This window comes from Neolamprologus multifasciatus, chromosome 20, assembly GCF_963576455.1.
Source record: "Neolamprologus multifasciatus chromosome 20, fNeoMul1.2, whole genome shotgun sequence".
In the NCBI taxonomy this organism is placed as follows: Eukaryota; Metazoa; Chordata; class Actinopteri; order Cichliformes; family Cichlidae; genus Neolamprologus; species Neolamprologus multifasciatus.
Window position 1 is genome coordinate 31,311,994 of NC_140458.1, and position 21,234 is coordinate 31,333,227.

Below are 21,234 nucleotides of genomic sequence, written 5' to 3' on the forward strand. Positions count from 1 at the left end.
CTTGTAGTGTTGCCTTGCATCTGAATGATACATTTTGACTCCTTGCTGATCTCCCTCGAGTTGAAGGGTCGAACTCGAACAGCGACTTTCACAGAAGCCCCAGACATGTTTGCAGTTTAAATCCGTCTCCCTGTAAGATCCCTTGTGTATATCCCTCCTAAAGGAAACAGAAAAACAAGTGTGCATCTCCTCAGTTAAAACAATAAGTGATGCAGTGAAGCCAGACAATGTTTGCTTCCTTCTTTAAAAATAAAACAAAAGTGATGTGGTGAAAAGAAGCAGAGCCTGTTTTCACTAAATGTAAATCAAACACAATGAAAGTCCACCCCCTCCCAATTTTCAGTCATAACAGCCTACAACAAATATGGCCGACCAAACCCGATGAAGCCTTTAATATTTTGTAAACAGCAGCCGATCATACATTTAGCAAATCAAACAGAGGATGTAAACCTTTATATTTATATCATAAACCCACAGTTTACGTGAAATGCGCTTTAGCCGAAAACAAAATACGAAGATCACAAATCACGATTGTTGCATTCATAAATAACGTGGCGTTAAAATACCACACAACTTTCCATCGTTTTTACAGTCCATTTAGGCTACACAACCCGCACCCGGTGACTACATAGCCTAAATATCCTATGTTTTTCCATGTACTTGCAGTCAGCCATACTCGCCGAAGCATACGCCCATGAAATCCTATCTCCCCTATTTGGCGTGAGCTACAGCAGGACAGCTAACCGAGGGCCTGTCTGTTGCATCTGACACTGTTCATTTTGTGCAGACGAAGAGCTTAAATTTCCCCCTTTTAAAAAAAAAAAATCACATTCGCTGATATTAGGAAGTAGGCTAATCCTCCGCCGCTGCATGTTGGGGAATAGTGCAAGGGAGGAGTTACATGCTTATTTTAGCAGCCCAGACTGGATACATTGTTCACATTTACCCTATCCGGCAGGGTTAAAGGCGTTTTGACGTTAAATCCTACCAGAGGCGAAGCTTTCAACAGTAGCTATTATATTTTCTATTTTAAGCTAGCTTTAACCCGTTAAATGTTATTGGCTCCGACTTCAATATTTACGACCTACAGTCTAATGGAAACAGCTATCCAACTATAATAAACTAAACCTATAAACCTAAATTATTCTATATACTGTAACAATTAAGTACCTATATATGTTTAATTCTTTTATGTTATTGCAACCATGGCCACGTAGAGGTCCACTGACCACCGGACGTGTATTAGTTAACAGACAACTGCTCCCTATCCATCGTTGAAACTAAACTGTAATAACAACCCAGTGCACAACAGTCCCCCAAAATATAAATATATTATTTTAAAAAATATATACTTACGCTTGGAGACTCTTGCAAAACACGAAACCAAAACCACCGGACAGTGGCGAGAACTAACGCTAGCTAGCAGGCGTCAAAATGTGTTGTTTCTATCAGAATCTGTGCGCAAGGAAACTGCTATAAAGTCCATTTCCGTGAAAAACACCCATTATAGCGGTATCCTCCGGTGGAAGGATTTGTATTTGGAAACGGCCACTTCGTTGACTACTTTCGTCTCCCTTACAGATGAACGGCGGACGCCTATCTGCACACTAGCGAGAAGAAGAATTGGTAGATTGTCTTGATTTACTGAAGAGATTACGTCAACTCCCTCTCAACGCGCTCACGGACAGGCTGGCGGGCCAATGAGCAAACAGAGAGCGGCGACTAATGCGGCGAAGAGCCTATGGCGTGACTCGGGGTCGCGAAGGGGGAGGGAATAGGTGGGGTGTCGCTCCCTTTTTTTCGCCCGTGACGCCACACTGCAGGATTTCTCATTACCGCTACCCGCAGCACCGTGGGTTACCGCAAAGATCGCCGCCTAGCGACGTAACTTTTCCGTGCATCACGAATTTATAAACTAAATTATTTATATTTTTGCTAATATAAATTGCCTTAAAGCAGGCACAAGAGATGTCACTGACCATAAAACAAAAGCAAATGCATTTCCTGCTGTGTTTGAATATAATCAGTTCAATTACATTTTACTCATTTAGCGCCAAATACTTCGCTTTTTTTTATTGTAAAGACCATACAATAATAGAGAGTAAACCTCAACAATCAGACAACCCCCTTTGAGCAAGCACATGGCGACAAGGGGAAGGAAAAACTTCCTTTTAACAGGAGGGAACCTCTGGCAGAATCATTAAGAGGCAGGTTTGATTCAAAGCAATTCACTTTCCTGTGATATTTTTGCAGTTGCAGTTTCTTTTTGGAATGAACTTGGAGTTAAAAGTTTAACAGGTGTCCTTGCCAGTAAATACTGGACTGTCGCCAAGTTTAATTGAGAACAATGACTAGCCTATTCACATTCCAAAAAAAGATTGCAACTTTTTTGTTACCTTTGCTGACACAAAATGAAAACAGGTTTGCATTATATTTGCCACATCCAGCTTTTTTTTCTTTTTTTTTTTGCTATTTATGTAGTTGTTTTCCCCTCTCTGTTCCAATGTGTCTTTTGTCCTGCCTCCTCCTGGTCTTCACCTTATAATATAAAGCTTCTTGAGGCAACAGTTGCAATTTCGCACTGTATAAATAAAATGCAACTGATCTGTTATTTTGTATCTTGTCATGGGCGTCTTTGTTTTCTTTACTTACACTAAACTTAAATTTAAAAAAAAAGAAAGATACTAAACAAAGCTACTAAGACATCAGTCTGAAGGGGAAAAAAATGGTGACCAGTTGTGAAATAATGTGCATCATCATTTATTCGAGTTCAAAATCCTAGCTTCCAAAACAGGTATGTGGTTAAAGGAAATAATTTCCTGTACAGTTAAGGTCAGCAAGGTCAAGTTAGGTACAGTGCTATTTGAAAGAGACCATTTTAAGGTGAGATGACTTAATGGTGTGCTCCTAGGATGGTGCTTCAGGTGATCATGCTACATTCTCACGGTCCTTCCACTAGACCTAAAATGGGGATTACATGTCCACGTGGCGCTCAGGAGGTTCTTGACTTAAGGCCGTGCACACACACACACACACACACACACACAAGTAAATTCAATCTATCAAAGTCAGCGGGGAAAACGTGACCGAGAAGGAAAATTTGGGCACACTTTATCATTGTGAGCCACAGCTCCTCTTCCTACTTTACTCAAAACAAAAGCTGACACTGAGGATTAGTTTAGGGTATTCCCAATCCTGAACCTCTTCTACAAGCACAAACTGTGCATAAGTTATCTCTGGAACACCATTAAACATTACGTGGACTCAAACTCATTACCGTCACAAGTCTTGATAAAGAAAACTTGAGGCTAACAGTTTTATCAGAACCCAACCAGACTCAGTAATACCAAACAAAATGAGAACCATAAAGGAAGGTGATCAATGAAGAGACTGTATGCACCTCGCAGGTAAACCTGTTGTTAATGGTTTCTGCAGCTTTATAATGCACTATTGTTAAATTAATGTATATACTTTGATATATATATATTTTTATATATATACGTATATATATATATACACAAACTCATGAGAAAAACTTAAAAGTCTTAGCTTTATTATGTTTTGTTTTAGAACCATGATAATGGTTTGAGACAAAAAGGGTAAATGCAACAAAAAAAAAAGAAAAAAGAAAAAAATTATCAAATCAAGTCTCCTTTTTTTCCTCTCCATTCAAAATGTTTGTTTCTTTTTGTTCTCATTGGTAGTAGTGATGCTGAATTCAGGTGATTTGGACCGATCCCTTAATGATGATTAGCCAGACATCAGTGACGTAGTCCTTAGACACCCCGTCCACCCTGTTTCTCCCTCATCCAGGTGTGGATCCTCTCCTTCAGTTCAGGCACTGTGGAATTAACATTGTGACATTTAGGCATCCTGAAATTATTAGCCTCGACTCCAGCTATAAGTGCATTATCTTGCGTACCTTAAACAGCAACACTCATTTACATTATTTGTTTAAAATAAATAAAGTAAAAGGATAAATGGTGGGGTTACCTGACTCCAGCATGTTCTCTGTGAGTGGCTGCCTGTTGAAGGGATCGGTGGGGGAGTTGAGCAGGTGGCGTAAGATGATGGATCTGTCCATGATGTTCCCCGAAGGCAGCATCACAGGGTCGGTCATCAGCGTGTCCATCAGAGGGTCTGTTGTAACACAGTCGCAAACAGATTTTACAGACAATTACAAGCGAGATGCTACACTAAAAATCTGATTCATCACCAGCAGTGCTGGCGCCCTGATTGGATAAGGAGAGGGACCAGTATTACAACATTAAAAGCAAAAATATTAAAATTAAACTTCTTTGTTTAAGCGTAAAAACAATAAATAAATGTAATCAGCAAGTGACATACATGTGTGCCCATGTTGGTTTGTGTAGGAGCCTGTCACATGTCCAAAAAATGTTTTATATGACCACAATATTGATGCACCTATCAAAACACTAGTAAACGAAATTTCCCATGAAGTCCGATACAGAGCGTTTGGTGGCGTGGGGCTCTGTGTTGAAATGTCACAAGGTTGTTACAGTAGGACTCTGGTGCTACAAAAATAAAACCTGTCGTGGGAGATTTCATCTACTCAGACAGCTGATACTCAAGTCTCCTGTATGGCACACTCCCATCAACTGTGGTGGGCTGGCTGGCATATCTGAGAATCAAAGGAGGCACGCAGACCACATACTCTTTCTAGATTATATTAAGTCTGTGGTTACTCGATAGCCTTGCACTAAGCTGTCTAGATGACCAGTGTGAGCTTCAAAATCCACCACACATGTCTGGAATTCAATAGCAGAAGAGGCCGTTAAAGATCCCGTCTGTCATTGACTGACCCGAGGTCACAGGTCAGTCTTTTACACAATGACAATATTATTTAAAAACTGCATTTGAAGACCTAGAAAGATATTTAATATGATGCTTTCAGAAGCAGCGCAATGTGACCCATTATTTTTATATGGATGTTATTTGAGGATCTCAATACATTACTCTGAAGTGATCTAGATAGATTAATTTAACGGTACAGCACATATCAGAGAGAGATTTTATTAAACCAGCTGTGGGAAAGATGATTCGCTTTACCATTGCTGCATAACCAGATTCAAAAGTTCTAGTTGTGCTGTTTAAACACAGTCTTTCACACACCTTTGAACTCATCCGGTGCATCACTGTAGTCCATTTCAGACTGGGAGTTCTTGGCGACTATTTCCTCCACCTTCTCCGATAGCAGCTTGAATTTCTCAATGGCAATTGAGGACTTAATGCCAGCCTTCCTCATCTTTGAGATCACCTCCTCAAAGAGTTCACGGCTGTAGGACCTCTGCAAAGAGCAACAAGTCCCTGAGGTCAGACTTCAGTACCTTACTGTCATCACATCACAGATTTGAAATTTAAGTCACGTCTTCACAATTACACAGATTTTGATAATGCACACAACAAGCAACTGCTGCGTTTCATACATATATGTTCTGATGTAAATCTCTGACAACAATAATGTGCAATAATCTGGCTTCATCATTCATAACGTTCTCTTTGTTCTCTCAACAAATCAGGAATTATATATATACACCATATTCTCCACATGCAGTAGAGAATTCATGCTAACTGGCACGGCAATAAAGTCACAACAGATGATTCAAGATAACAAAATGTAGACTAGACATCAAATTTCCCCCCCTCCCCCATCAGTGCCAACCTGGTCATCTGCTATAGCTTTAGCAAAGCGAGCACAGTCTAGCTGCAGGTAGATGTCTGTCAGCTGGTCTAGGAGTTTCTTGGGCTCAAAGCCATACTTCTCTGGGTTCTCCACCTTCAGGTCCCGACACTTGGGCCCGCACAGCTGCTGGAGGTTAAAGTTCAGCATGGCAGCTAAACGAGGCCCCAGCTCCTGTGTGAAGAAGGAGCTACTGTTTAGAAAAGCACATCTATAGATTCTCCAATAGTTTCATTGCCCAAGACATCAGACTGTTGAACTCTCCATAACCCCCACACCCCTCTTATACATAAACAAGGTACATTCTGAAACTGTCCCTGGACTGTTTCACATTACTGTATATTCATGGCAGTGCATTATGTCTGGAATAATGATATACATTGTTTTTTGCTGTTTTATTGCTGTGGAAAAGGGAAGATGGATGGATGGATGCATGGATGCATACATTAGTCCAATGTCGAGTCAATGGACCGACATTTTGTTCTAACGTGCACTAACTGGTGTATGTTTGAATGACAACGTACCTATTCGATGCTATGCCTGGAGGAAAATGGCAAATAATGCTTCTTTTATATTATTTGTATAACTGAGAATAAATCTCTAGAATACATCAAGTGTTCATTGGTAACAGTGACACTCACAGGCCTTAGGAAAGGCTTCTGGACCTGCTTGGTGAGGATGTGGAACATTTCAACTGTTTCGGTAGCCAGGGCCAGATAGGAGCGGGACACCCGCTCATCCTGAGTCAGCTGGGACTGACGACTCTGCTGCTGCTCCTGAAAATTTTTACAACCCCCCCACAAAAAAACAACAAAAAAAAGACAAAATAATAAATAAGTTACCCTATACAATGGCAGTAACCTTCTGCCTGTCTTCACAGCTCAGCACAACTGTGAATGAAGCGATAATCTGATAAAACATGACCTCTGACAGTTTTGTCGTTGCTAGATCCTAAAAAACTGAGCACTGACCCTTGGCAGCTGCTCCCACTGCTCTTTATTCTTCATCTCCTCTTGAACTTCATGAATACGCTTCAGGGATTCAAGGCTCTCATCTAACAAGAAGGTGGTGTCATTAATCAGCATGTTGATGTAGCGCACAAACTGCTTGCCAGAGCTGGTGTGAAAAAAGGACAAAAGGAGACAGAAGAGGATGTGAGGCTGGAAAAGTCATACAGCCGCACACTCTAAACCACAATTTCTTTAAAATAAGGTAAAAAAAAATAAAATTAAACATTGCAACTGCTGTTTTTGTCAATAGCAAACTCACTTGAACTCCTCCATGAAGGTTCCATGGTGGGCAATGTTTTGCCAGAGACTCTTGAAGATCGTGCTGATATGGTACCGTATAGTGAACTTATCGTAAAACTCACTGGTAGCACCGGTATGCTCAACATCTGACCAGAGGAGGGAAAGATTTTAGTGAACTTTTTTCTTGAAAAGATCACAACTTGTAGTAAAGAACAAGTTGTAAAGAATTTTATTCTACCGAGCACAACATCAGCAGAGAACTGCAGCACAACATAAAGCTCACCAGTGTAAAACTTCATGAGAGCAGGGACCAGGTGTTTGACGGACAACGGGTGGTTCTCCATCATTTCAGAGAATCGCTGAGTACGAGGCTGAACAGCGGGGTTGGTGACGAACAGCACCTCCACCAACTTGGCGATAAGGTAGGGGTTCCTGATGTAGTTCTGACTGCAGATGAACACCACCAAGAAGGTGACAATGTCCTGGACACATGGCTCATATAAAACCTGGGGTGAGTACCTGGGAGAAAAGAGGAGATAGCAGTTCACAAATCCCTTATTTGGATTTAATTTTTCCTCACAAAATTCACTGGGAATTATGGATTTATACACATTTATAGACCTGTTAAGCATTTAATATCTGTAATTTCCCCCTCATCGTTCCTTCCTGTTAACATTTTATTACTGCCCTCCACAGGACAGTCATTAAAACATGATAGATGAGCAGAGAGCAGAGGACTTACTGCACAACAAAAAGCAGAAACTCTGCCACATCTTCAATGTAAAACTCGGGCAGAGCGGCAAAGCTTTTGGGAATCTCGGGGTTCAGAGGCAGGTTAATGCTGTGCAAGGGAGGGAAAAACAAACATATTACTTCTTGATTTAATAATAAACTGAAGTGAAGCAAAAAAAAATAAAAATACTGGGAAAAAACAGACAAACTGCATGATGCCACAGCTGTTCCTCTGACATCGATATCAAAACAAATGGCAACATGGTGCGTCAGAGGAGAGGTGACTAACTTGGGGTAGATGGGGTCCACCATGCGAAGAATGAGCTGGATGACTGTGCTGTAAAACTGCAGACATCTGCGGAGCAGGTTCTCATCCAGAAGGCCCACATCAGCGCAAGCTTTAGCTCGCACCAGTTTCTGTCACACACAGTAACAATCATTCGTCTGGAAACATGCTCCGTGCCAAAATCAGCCACGCGTGTCTTCCAAATATACCCAACCAAGAAATGCTGAGAGCCTTCTCACATCTCTACATTTAAATTGATCCTTGATGTTTGATCATTAAATGAATTAAGACAGTGGCTCCATCTACAAGCACGTAACACTGACCTTAAGCTGAGTTTTGCAGCGTTTGAGCATCTCTCTGTGTCGACTCGCCAGAGGAGAATCTTTCCACTGGCTCTCACTGTTTTTGAGCTCCTCTACAGTCCTAAAAGATAAAAATAGCAGTATTAATAAACACGCATACACTTAACGCGATATGATTATCTGTGTAGATGTGCGAGCGTGTACCTGTTGAGTTCGCGGATGGCTCGTAATCTCCGGATGTAGCGCCGGCAGCCGGGCAGGATGGATAAGTGGTGGGTGTGAAGCGTCAAAAAGAAACACTCGGTAGGAAATTTGGGTTCTGTGAACTTGGCGGGGTCTTTATCTGTACATATTCACAGATGAAATTTATGGTTATAAGGACACAAATATCAGCTTTAGTCTCTACAAAGTTAGTGACCTAGGTTATCATGTAACACTACTAAGCCCACAGATTTAAAAGATTTCATTCACAGCAACAAAGTGACTCTTTTAACCAATTAGATTAGTTAAAAATACCCCAAAACAAAATATAACCGTGGCTCTGATATGCTTAGGATTAGTTCATGAGAACTGCAGAATTACAACTGATATTTATCTTTAACGACCGCCCTCTTTAAAACCTATGCGGTCCACTTAGATTTACTGAAATGATCGTATGTATCTGAGCATTTCTGGTTATGCCAGCTTACGTAGTTCAGACAGCCAGGCCTTGAGCTCGTCCATGGTGGCTTTGAGACGCGTTTCCTCAAGACTGACGACGAGGCGACACCGTGGATGGAAAATATAGTAGGGATCCACTGTCTCTAACTTGATCTTCATGCTCAGCTGTTGCAGCACCCATAAGAAGTTGAGCATGAAACCGTCTGTCGAAACCAGCTTGTCATCAGTCTGGAAGAGAGGAGAATGTGGGGTTTGTTTGGTTTTTAAAATCTTTACAAACACACAGTAAACACCTGCCCCTGAAGATTAAATAATATCAAGAATGACTTCTAAAATTAATATACTTTTAATCACGTTTGTCCCTTATGGTCTGAATCTAGTAATATGAAAAACATCAATTTGTAAAACATACAACTTTACCTGCATCTGGGCTTTCTTCACATTGTAGTTGACTAGAGCTGCCATGTAATTAAGAGCCAACTCCCGCGTTTCACTGTTTAGCAGGATGTTGTGGAGAACTTTGAACATGTCACCCTGATTTAAAAAAATAAATAAATCAATAAACAACATCATTCCACACTGCTGGAAAAAAACAACTATTAAAAATAAAAACATGAAATAGAGACTTACCCTTGCAGACTCCAGGTAGTGCTGCAGTGACTGGCTGACGACTCGTGTGTTCTCCATGGTGATGGCCGGGCCGGAGAAGTATTTGTCTCCAACTTTCGTCTAAAAAAAAAAAAGAAAGAAAGGAAAAAAAAGCCTTTTGTCATCGAAATGGTTGGTACTTTTCAGTTTTGTTCTGTTTTTTTAAAATATGACGTTTGCGTTACTTCCCATAGTTTATCCTTTACTTAATTAGATAATAACAATAATATGGTGTAATAAGAAGGGTCACAGGGGAAGTCCTCATCAGTAGGAGAAGTAGAAAAACTTCTGATAAGACAGTTAAAAGTCCACAATTTATGCCCTCCTTCACCTTTTCCTAAGCCATTCACTCGGACCGATTGGAGTCGGGCTGATTCTGGCCCCCGGGCCTTACGTTTGACACTCCTGATTTATTTGAGATTCAGACAAAGTACAACTCACATCATCCTCAGCGAACACAGAGAGGCCGAAAAAGGCTCCCAGGTAGGACAGTCTCTGAATCTCTCTGCCACATCCAGGGCTCAGAGGTTTGGGACACCACAAAGGCAGTGATGTTACCTGCACACATTACACAGTCATTGATTTAATACATGTTATTGTCAAGTGTGGTTAATAACACTGATTTATACATTTATATATTATATACTAATCAACAGTAACTGTAACTCATAACTCATTTTCCCTAAGTGAAGCTAAACGGCTAATTATGCATCAATTAATTCCACAGTATTTTAAAAACTTAAACACTAAGTAATAATAATAATGGATTGGATTTATATAGCGCTTTTCAAGGCACTCAAAGCGCTTTACAATGCCACTATTCATTCACTCTCGCACTCACACACTGGTGGAAGCAAGCTACGGTTGAGCCACAGCTGCCCTGGGGCAGACTGATGCCCCAGAGGAGCCATCGGCCCCCCCATCGGCCAACACCAGTAGGCGGTAGGGTAAAGTGTCTTGCCCAAGGACACAACGACCAGGACAGAGAGCCCAGGGATCGAACCGGCAACCTTCCGGTTACAGATACGCTTCCCAACCCCCTGAGCCACGGTCGCCCCGAAGTAAAGAATATTATTGGACAGATAACAAACACTAAGAGAGCTAAGAGACCCCACCCCTCCACCGGGGAATTTCCTCTTGCCCTTTTTCCATGTAACAGGAAAATGTCTCACAACAGGCAGAGTTCATACCTTCCTGGTATGAGGAAAGTACATTTACAACAGCTACATTTATTAATAAGCTCAGGGTAACCAAACTGCTTTCACAATAGATGTCCATAATAATTGGAGCCATAAGGACCCAGTGAACAACACTCAGGTGTTACGATGTAGCTTTACCTTTCCATTTGTATACTTACCAAATTGCACACCGGGTGAGTCTTTCCGAACTTAATTTCACAAAGCTCAGCTAATGCCTGTAAAATCAAAAACAGACATCAGGTCAGAAAACGATTACAACCCAACACGTGAACTGTGCTAAAAATGAGTTGTATGGATGTGTGCTTCATCCCATGCTGTATGATATATTCCCTACAGAATTACTGCAGCTGCAGGAAAGGCCAGGACAATGTCTCCTTACCATGAGGGGAAATTTAAAGTTGTCACTGTCAAAGGAACATTCTTTGACTGCAAGAGCCAGGCCGTGGAGGATAGGGATGAAAATCTAAATAAAAACAACGACACATTAAACAGCATGCTTCAGTGCTTCAGTGCATTTTGACCTTGGAGAAACATTCACGCGGTCTGTATTTACACATCACCGTGAGGGTGTTTAACTAGCTGCCCTAAACATGGGATCACTCTGTTTTTACATTTTTATATTCATGCATCTGGACAAGCAGATGGCAAAATATGGGGGGAATAAAGGCGTCGAGGAGTCACCTTCTAGCTGTTTAAATTTAGGTGCTCCATCTACAGGAGAAATAGGTTGGGGAAAAAAAGGGCAAGGATATTTTTGTAACGAATTATCATTTCTGGCTTTGCAGGACCAACCCAGAGAAACACAGTGTGAAAGATTCAACCTAGTACAATCTGTTTAGTCATGCTGGGCTGGTAAAGCTTCAGCGTGCAGACTTTCCAGTTCTATCTGTGCTGAACCTGACAATTAAAAATGGATATTTGGGCTTTGCTTAGTTGAATCACCCAGTACAAACTGTATATGGCTGTATGAGATCATCTCCAACTGTTATGAAGAAATATGAAGAAATACAGTTCTACATTTTTAAACTGATTCATCCCCATTAATTACAGTTAACTAGATCATTTATGGGTGTGTGTAAAGAGCCAGTCTGTACCAAACAGTATGAGCCATAGTGCACAGGAAGCAAATGAGTGCAGCAGTAAGAAAAAAAAAAACCCACAGCTTTGAGTAAGCATAAACAGATCCAAAAGAATGGATGGATGTGCTCGTCACCTGTCTGAATACTTCATCCTCCTGGTGAGTAATGCGCACCAGCTCCTGAATAAAGCCATATGGAAGGTTCCGACACAGCATGTAAGGTACCAGCAGAGACTGTTGGAGAGGGCTCCTAAAAGTAGTAAACACACGGCAAATAAATAAATTAATAAATCACACATTTGGAGACAAGGTGAATGACTAGTTGCTATGGATACAGAGAGGGAAAAGGAATGGAAGATGCACAAATATGGTGAGAGTGTTAAAAAAAGAAAGAAAAGAAGAAGAAGTAAAAACCCAGAGATCGTCTGAGTTAATGGATGGCTTCTTACCGAGGCTGGGTCAGAGCGCCTTGAAGGACCAGGGCAACATGGGAAATACACTGAGAGCGAATGTTACTGAGAAGCTGGCTGACATTTGGTTGGCTACACATCTGAGAAAGAAACAGAGAGAAGAGTGAGAACGACTGCAGTGTGATTAAAAAATAAAAAAAAAAGTGTTATGTGACGAGCTATGCCTAATGCCTGCAGCTAGTCTACAAAGCACAACCTGTTCTTCTATACTCAGCGCATTTTTAAAACAATTGAAACATGAAGAACATATTAAAGACCTTTATATATCAGCTCTTATTATGATTTTGATCTCAAATCTTAAATATTTTAGGAAAGAAAAATAAATCATCTGCTATAAATCCTGGTCGGGATATTTACTGGTCTTACAGATTGTCATCTACCTTGGGAGCTTTCCTCTCCTCCATGCCAACACTGTCAAAACGCTCAATGAGGTAGTTCAGCATCTCTGTCTCTTTGCATGTTTCAATGGTGAAGCGGTCGCTGGCTGATTCGCAGGACATCCCCCCTCCACATGCCCCAAGACTACAAACAAAATTAGACACAGACAGAGAGGCTCATCAAATAACAGGAAATGTCACAGTGTGGACAGACGTAGCATTAGAATCAAACTTTCCTGAAAAGTCCTGAAAGACGACAAACTAAAGCACTTTAAAGGTAGCATTGCAAAATTCAACCACCAGGTGATCCGAGCAGGTAAAATAAGATTAGTGTTAAACTGTATTGTCATGTCAACTCAGTAAGAGCACACAAATTACATGTCAGAAAAGGGGAATCTGTTTATGTTTTGTGTGCCTGAAAACAAACAAACAAAAAAACCCAAAAGAAAATCAAATGGCCGATATAATTTTTTTTTCTAAAATCACCAAATACCAGTATGAGTCTTAAAAAGTACTATATCGGTCGAGCTCTACAGATTTTTTTTCTTTCTTCAATAAGATAAGAAGCAAACTGAACTCAAATGTGAATTAGATGAACCGTTTCTGCTACTGTGAGGAACAGTTTCTCGGCTCCTTGCAAGAGAACGTTAATGTCGGTACCCAATCAAATTACTTTATTTCATCAACCCTTTTTAAGGTTTGTACTTATGGTCCTCAAATAAAACAAACAAACAAACAAAAACACATACGGTTTGATTTCTAGGCAACTATGCTACTGAAGATATGGATCCTATAAGCTACAATGAAGACAAACTCAATGAAAGTGTGAGCTAAAACATTTGAACAAGAAGAATCAAAATGATTTTCTATGGGTTTCTCAGCTGTATATATGGCACAATAAGCCTTGCTGTCAATCAAATTCCCTATTAGTCTAAAATAATGTCAAGATGATTTAGACAACAGAAACAAATTAAAGCTGTAAAGGTCAAACCTGTTCGAAACCTCTCTGAGCCACAGCATAAAAAAAGAGATATCAACAAAGTAGATTTAATTTACTAATGTGAGCAATATATTCTGTATTTCTGCACACATACATATATACACATATACTGGCTAAATAATGGTTTTAAATAGTAAGCAACAATATTTTCTTAGAGATATAATTCTCCATTTATGAATCAAAGGCAGGGCAGTGCCAGAGAGCTTGAAGTTCTGCAGTCAGGGATTCATGATGTTACTTCCAATGTTTGCAATCAAAAACACAAAATACGGGTTTGGTAGGCTTATACATAAATATCTAATGTTGTCTGATCGGGTTACATCATGATGAAACAGTGGCTCACATGTCTTTGAGCTAAGGGTGATTTCTCATTCTTAAAAAGAAAGATGCGAATGTAAAAATGGATTCTTATACAAACAGAAACGCAGAGTCATTAATGAGCCATTCACAGCACTGAAGATTTTCTACATCTTGAAGCTGTTTGCAGAAGAGTTAATGTGGTTATTACTTACCTCCATATTGCATGTACTAAAATTTATAGTTATGGGAATTTATCTCTGAATGTCGATGACCAAAACACTCCTAAACATGGTTTAATCTTCTTTAATCTCGCCTGGCGTCTTTGTGCACGGTTAGTGGCAAGCCTACCGGACCCGCTGGAACATGCATCAGAGCCCATCCCTGAGCAAGCGTGCACACACACGCGCATTAACACACACCACGCAGTGGTGTACCTGGACCCAAATTGAACCTGTGAAATATCCTCCTCCTGCTCCTCCTGAGAATCTTCATCATCGCTGTCCTGAGATATGTCAGAGAGGGCAAAAAACAGGAACGAAAAGGGGCTGACGGGACGAGAGAAAAACAGGTGAAATGAGAGAAAGGCTGGAAGAAAGGAGGATGATGCACAAGCGTGAGGAGGCAGAAAGCCAACGGGGGGGAAGCATCGAGACAAATGTGGAACAGTAACAAACAAAAAAAAGGAAATGAGAAAAGGGAGCACAGGGAAGATGCATGCTTTCATGGAGACTACTTTCTCTCTTTTTAAACCAGTTTTCTATCGCTTTAGCACACTCATGCTAGCTCTGTGCCATGATGACCTTATACAAAGAACTACAGCTGTTAATATTAAATGTATGTATTAATTTTTTTAATTGCCTAAATTTAAATAGTTACTTTGTGGTAGAGATAGCATTTTTAAAATCTCATTTTCTCACAAGATTTTAACCACAGAAATGTTAAAGTGCTAGTAACTTCTAAATGCAGGAAAGTTAATGTAGGAGCAGATATAACCAGTGATGAACAGAAACATCACCAAAGGTTCAGGCTTTAGTATATTGGCTTGCGTTTGCACTCCACTCTGACATGCAGGTGACAGTTTAGATACCTAGATGGAGGCATCCTGGCAGCAAAGGCAGCCTGTCGAGTGTTCAGTCTGGGAGAAGGAGGCACCATAGGAGAGGTTGCAGAGGAGGGTTGGTTGTGACCCATAGGTGAGCTCAAGGATAAAGACTGGGGGGAAGGTGGTGGCACAGAAACTGGAGTGTTGGGGGGAACGGAGGGTCCTGCAGGGCTGGGAGAGGGTCCAGGGAAACTAAACCCTCTGTGACTCGGGCTTGTTGGGGAAGGAGCCACCCAGGGAGTGGTGACCGAGTAAGGGCGATACCTTTGGGAAATGGGCACGGGGGCAGATGGAGCACTGAGGGAGTGCCGTGGAGGAGTGGAAGCAGGTGGGCTGGGGGGAACAACGAACTGTGGGGTAGACGGTGTAGTAGGGGTGAGGAGAGAGGGGGAGGTCCTCTTGGCTGCATCCAAAGCCACTGGGTGAGGACTACCACAGCCATACAGACTGTGGATAACATTGTTAAGACAAGAATGACCTTAAAGCCTTCAAAACAGAAATGATTAAAGCATGATGAAAAAGACTGGGAAGAACATGGCAGCATGATAATAAAGTAAATAGAAAAAACAGCCCAATCAACAGCCTTGATATGTCTCCGCGAGCTTAATAATGACTCGTGGCACTTGCCTGGACAGAGAGCTGGCTCCAAAGGATCCAGCGCTAGGGCCCATTGGGCTTCCACCTTGGCTGGAGGGCTGCACCAGTGTCAGACGATGGTCGGGGGATTTGGCTGCTGCAATTGGCTGTGAGGTGGCTGTCAAGCTGGCGAAGGGGTTGTGGACACGTGACTGGGTGGACATCATTAAGACTTCCATCAGGATCTGGCTGATGAGGTCTTTGAAGTCAGAGTATACTGCAGGAGAAAACATAACAACAGTTGGACGAGCCTCCCACATGTGCAGCTTTTTATGGTCAAAGCTGTTGTTTAGTGGCGTTACCTTCTTTAGGGTTCTGGTGAAACTCTGCAGCCAGTGAAGGGAGAAAGATGACATCTCTATCCTGCTCCTTCCACGATACGCGGAGAATCTTGCAAATGAGCTGCAGGGCCTGTTCTTCAGAGACATCTGAGTTTGCAGAAGTTTCCTAAGATGCAGAAAAAAACAGTGAAGCCTTGATTTAAAAAAAAAACCCAAAACATGCATAATGAACAAGCATTACTGAGTCTCAGGGTACTCGTTATCTCATGATCTCTCTGGTTGAGCAAGAAACAACAGAGGTACGTGTGAACGAGTTGATATAAACAAAAATGAAACCAAGAATAGCATTTGTGGAAAGTCACCCGTCTGCAAACAACCAGACACTCCTTTAATGTTTATTCGTTTAGGACTTTCTTGATATCCTGATAGATATGGTCAAAGTCCAGGAGGCAACATCTTCTGATTAATGTTCACTCTAACTGCTTACCTTCTCAGTCAAGTTTCTCTTCTCCCTGCGGTCACTGTCCTCCACCTCCATGTTCTCTATCCCTGAGTCCACATCCACCTGGGACATGCTGGAATAAAAGAGAAACCACAGTTCTTAATAAGCCATTATCTCCAAGCAAACTATGCTATTACTCCAAGCTCAATCGTACACAGTGTCAATATTTATCTAATCACTGTCTATGTGCCTGTCAGTCTGAGCTGAGGAAAGCCACATTATTTTCACAACTTCTGTTCAATTTCACAGATAAGGAGTATTTGAGAATGAACACAGAAGCTGGGTAGGGCAATCGGACACAGGAGACGCTCTCACCTCTTTTCACAGGAGGCAGGGTCGATATCCATGCTCTGCGATCGGGACAAACTCTGGGACTGAGTCTCAAGGCTGTTGGAGGGGGAGCTGGAGAGTGAGCTCACACCCTCGCTGCTCTGACTACCATAAGCGACCCCTGGAAGAACAAAACACCACAAGTGAATCTCTCTGAATAACAATGACAAAAATGAATCAAATCTGACACATTTCTGGAGGGTTGCTTGTGCTTCTGTCTTCAGATAAAATGGAAATAGTAAGGTTTTAAATTTGCTTGCTTTTGTTTTTGATTTTTTTTTCTTGTGTTTTTCAACACAGGTGTAGTGGTTTGTGTGCACAGAGCAGTAAGAAAAACGTTTAATTTGAGTTAATTATTGCAATGCTGAGTGCATACGTGAGTACTTTAAACTGCACACATTATAACATTGCTGTTATTCTTCCTCAGCCTCACAAAGTCACTTTAGTCTGTCAGCAGATCAAAGTGAAATTAATTGTATTGATTGAAAGTTGCACAGTTTGTGCACTTACATTAAGAGAAACACAAAAATCCCCCAAGCCTTTAAATCGAAACTGAATGTAACCTGCTCCCGACCATGTTATGTGGTGAGCAGAGGTTTGAAAGCTACTTTTGTGACGCAGAAAGCTCTGACTTTAAGTTCGACATAACTCACCAACCCCTCAGATGAACTAAAGTTTTGGAGAAATGAAAAATATTGACTGTATTGATTCCTACTGTACACTTTAAATCATTTGCACAGCGTTGAATTTTAGTCTATCATGTCTTTTTCTTTCTTATAGATTTTTCTAATCTTTTTATTGCTTTCAAGGTATAATCAGTCCCAACATACAGCGATTAGGGTAACGACATAGTCAAAAAAGCACACTAAGAACTCTGAGGAAACTAAATCGAAACAAAAAACATGATGGATCCAGGTCATTGATGTCAAACAGTCACCTAAAACCAAACATCAGTCATGTTTACTCTTCACTTTCAATTGGCCTTTGTACAGAAAGAAAATAAGACACCTTTACCAGTGAACTGCACAGCACACAGGGCTGATTCCTCTTTGAAATGCCCTCGAGTTACCTTTCACATTAAATCCTATTTTCTGATGTATTCAATGAAAATATTTTGAAACAAAAAGAATAAACCAATCAAATGCCTTGCGTGTGGACTGACAAACGCATTTGGATGTTGTGATCAAAGGGAAACTCCTAATTTTCTATGTCAGTAATTGTAGACTAAAATCTAGGACATACGCAGTAAATACATCTATACATGGCTGGCATGATATCAGACTGTGATGACATGAAAAGATCAAGAAATGTAAGAAGCGGAAATGAGGAATAGGATGTGCAAAAAGGCCCTAAAGTTGTGGCAGTAGTCAGGGAAAAAAAAGGATACATTTTCCAGAAAAAAAAAAGAAATGAAGAAAATATTAATATACATATCAACAAGTTTTAAAAGAAGAAACAGCAAGTTTGAGGCTTTGACTTTGAAATGATTGTTCAACTGAAGGTTTAGTTTTATACAAAATACTCCAAAAGTTGATTCTGTTCATCTGGACGTAGTGTTTTGTGGGAGAAACGTTTCGTCACTCATCCAAGTGACTTCTTCAGTTTTAGCTGACTGCAGGTTTCCCCAAATCTTATAAACAGTACATTTGCATAATGACTGAAACCAGCCCACTGAAGGAACAATGGGCTGGGAGGTCAGTTCCTTAATCATAATTACACAAATTCTCATGACCATTGATCAACAACCACTGATCAATGGCTATGAGTCCCATTCACAGAGAGTTGGGGAATGGCTGCAATCACAGCATTGTATCATGACTGGTTTCAGTCATTATGCAAATGTACTGTTTATAAAATCTGGGGAAACCTGCAGTCAGCTGTGACTGAAGAAGTCACTTAGATGAGTGACGAAACGTTTCTCCCACAAAACGCTACGTCCAGATGAACAGAATTAACTTTTGGACTTTTACTTTCCTGGATGATTGAGAATGCATCAAGACGTTTATACAAAATTGTTTTTATCATCTTAATCTTTCCTGATATTGTAATCAAAGATGACATTTAATGCTGAAAATACGGCACTTTTTTACTACCATTCTCTAACACTTACCACTGGGAACCACACAAAGATATGACATGAATAAGCAACCATGTACAGTGTGAGAATTCATGTCACAGCTGTTGCTTAAGGAAGAACCAACTGTTTAGTCAGTCTGGGTTAGCAAAGGCTCAGATTGGAATTTTTAAGTTGCTTACTGACTACTGCAGACAGGTAGCAAGAAATCTGATTAACAGAGGATCTTACTCCAGATAGCGGGCTGGAATTAACAGCTCTCTCCTGGTTATACAACAATCATGCAATTGAATGATTACGCTACCAATGTCAGATGTAATACTCATTAATAAGTTAGTGAGAAGGTTTGGCTTGTTAAACTGCCAGTATTTTTTTCTTCTTATTAATCACTTAGGAAATGCACCACTGGGCCTAAAAGGAAGACCTTTAAAGCAGCTGGCTATGCATAGCAACAAACAATGCCAGGAAACTGTTGCTGTATCCATACATGGATCTCTGCTGCATTTTCTAGAGCCTGTGCATGACTGAAGCCTCCATTCTACCTTTGTACTAGAGGGCTCACCATTCGTGTCTAGCAGGGTACACCTTTTTGTCACAGTGTACCCTGATTTGGGGGATTTTTGATATTTTAACACTGTGAATCATTCAATGTCACAAACCTTTTTTCAATATTTTTTTTCCTTATAGGAAATTCCCAGAACCTTGTTTTAATTTCTTACCAGAGGTGCCCATAGGAGATGTGGCAGGGGTACCACTGTGGACATTGAGGCCCAGTGATTGAGAGGCAGCTGGTGGCACGGGTTGGGGTGCAGCACCTGAGGGTCCAGGGAGGGGTCCAGGTGGAGTCTCTCTCTGTGGGGATGTCAGGGGTGTGCTGAGAGGGGTGCTAGGCTGGGACGTTTGTCCTCCTGCCAATCGTGCCAGTCTCCTCCTGCGAATCTTGAATGAGCAGATATACAGGGTCATTAAAAGAACTCTGTAGCTCTTGTTATAATGTTGAAATGTATTATTGGTTATTAATAAACCTATAAGTATGTATATAAATGCCTGGACACTGTAAGAATAACCAAATTATGCATGTATTGCCCAGAAAAGACAGATCATTAAGGGAAAGATTTTCTTTGTTATACGTTTTAAAGTCAGATCTGAAGAAAAACATCGCGAATAAAGTCAAATGCGGACACCAATCTTCGCAGCTTGGCCGAGGGGCGACGTTAAAGCTAAATTATCTGCTGCACACTCTGCTGAATGCTAATCAAGCAGCTGAAAATGATAACAGTAAGCTGCAGTATGCTGTATGCGATTTCATATAAACAGCTCAATGGCCATGCATCGGCCCACGGCTGATTGCACAATGGTGGCCCGGTCTCTGTGTGTGTTTTTTATGCTGAGTCGTCTCGCAGGCTAATTTCTGACTGTCAGCTAAACCGCCGCGAGGTGACATGCGAAAACATATCAGTAAAAAGAACGTTCCCTTCCTAATCTCCCTGTCAAACAAAACACCGAAAAATATCTGCCACTTACAAGCGGCTAACAATATCTTGAAATATGTTCGATGCTTTATATAAGAGCAGTGTTCTCCAGCTTGTAGCATTACGTTAGCTACTTTCATTTAGCAACCCAGCTGCTCCAGCTAAATAGAACACGGCCCAAATCCGCCTCTCGTTCTTTCACTTCTTATATTCCCAATATAAGAAGTGAATAATTAGCCTTTGAGTTAAACTGCGTGACACCAACTGCCGTGTTCCAGCTAACTGAGATATTTATCGAAAATGTATTTCTTCCATCAGCTAGTTTTTGTAGCATCTCAGCTAGCAGCAATATCCCTAAAAGGGGTAAAGAAAGAATTTGCAAAACTCACATTTCTAACGTCAGTAACGTAAAATCATTTCAATTCCCTGTGTAAGCGTTTATTCATATTGTCACCTTACCTCATCTGCGCTCAACTCCTCCATCATCCCAGCTAAGACAGCTAGCTATTTCACTTTCTAATGCTTTAATATGCCAGCCAGAGCCAGCTAGCTAGCTTGTATTAGATCTAAATATGCATAGTCTAACTCGTTCAACAAATATATGTGTCAGGAGTTTGATTGTCTTCAAGATAAAAAACGACACCGATATTCGGAGGATGGCGAAATGTAGCTCCCCCAAAAAGTCTGCTGTTTGCTGGTTTTCTACCAAGAATGAAACAAAAAGAAAAGTAGCTAGCTATTATACGTCAAAATACAACAGCGGCCATTTTGGTTCCACAAGTCACGTGACCAAAGGGACCAAAGGTGGGGGTGCGTAGCGTGTCGCACAGATAA

At 41.0% G+C, this 21,234-nt stretch overlaps 2 protein-coding genes across 31 annotated transcripts in view; both read right to left on the bottom strand.

The window, feature by feature from the left end:
* The window catches only part of kif1b (kinesin family member 1B), a 60,986-nt gene extending 59,303 nt beyond the window's left edge, over window positions 1–1,683 (bottom strand). For 6 of the 29 annotated variants that reach the window (XM_085146824.1, XM_085146827.1, XM_085146826.1 and 3 more), the window contains exons 1-2: window positions 1,357–1,682; window positions 2–157 (exon numbers count right to left, since the gene is read on the bottom strand). In XM_085146824.1, the coding sequence (XP_085002950.1) occupies window positions 2–107 (106 nt within the window). In that variant the 5' untranslated portion in view covers window positions 108–157; window positions 1,357–1,682. Of the gene's footprint in view, window position 1; window positions 158–1,356 lie in introns of all 29 variants that reach the window. The other 23 variants (XM_085146821.1, XM_085146823.1, XM_085146819.1 and 20 more) reach the window with 9 other exon arrangements.
* Window positions 1,684–2,744: 1,061 nt separating this feature from the next.
* Window positions 2,745–21,208, bottom strand: ube4b (ubiquitination factor E4B, UFD2 homolog (S. cerevisiae)). 2 transcript variants are annotated; one of them, XM_085146850.1, is made up of 29 exons: window positions 20,860–21,208; window positions 19,648–19,867; window positions 16,840–16,975; window positions 16,510–16,597; window positions 16,044–16,188; window positions 15,733–15,958; window positions 15,091–15,552; window positions 14,438–14,548; window positions 12,707–12,848; window positions 12,306–12,406; window positions 11,992–12,106; window positions 11,158–11,241; window positions 10,937–10,993; window positions 10,021–10,137; window positions 9,562–9,660; window positions 9,352–9,465; window positions 8,961–9,159; window positions 8,476–8,614; window positions 8,293–8,392; window positions 7,973–8,100; window positions 7,694–7,792; window positions 7,235–7,470; window positions 6,971–7,097; window positions 6,673–6,817; window positions 6,343–6,477; window positions 5,684–5,875; window positions 5,134–5,308; window positions 3,994–4,140; window positions 2,745–3,841 (listed from the first exon to the last, which is right to left on the bottom strand). In XM_085146850.1, the coding sequence occupies exons 1-29, from the start codon at window positions 20,884–20,886 to the stop codon at window positions 3,777–3,779; spliced, it is 4,131 nt and encodes a 1,376-aa protein (XP_085002976.1). In that variant the 5' UTR covers window positions 20,887–21,208; the 3' UTR covers window positions 2,745–3,776. The 2 variants fall into 2 exon arrangements, with proteins under 2 accessions (XP_085002976.1, XP_085002975.1); XM_085146849.1 differs by lacking the exons at window positions 14,438–14,548; window positions 15,091–15,552 and having other exon boundaries at window positions 20,860–21,204.
* Window positions 21,209–21,234: the final 26 nt, after the last annotated feature.

Coding starts and splice junctions, on each gene's coding strand:
- ube4b (XM_085146850.1), bottom strand. CDS start 20,886: ATGATGGAGGAGTTGAGCGCAGATGAG. Junction 14,549..15,090: donor GCCAGGATGCCTCCATCTAG/GTATCTAAACTG, acceptor TCGTCCCGTCAG/CCCCTTTTCGTTCCTGTTTT. Junction 5,309..5,683: donor AAGCTATAGCAGATGACCAG/GTTGGCACTGAT, acceptor TGCTCTTTGCAG/AGGTCCTACAGCCGTGAACT.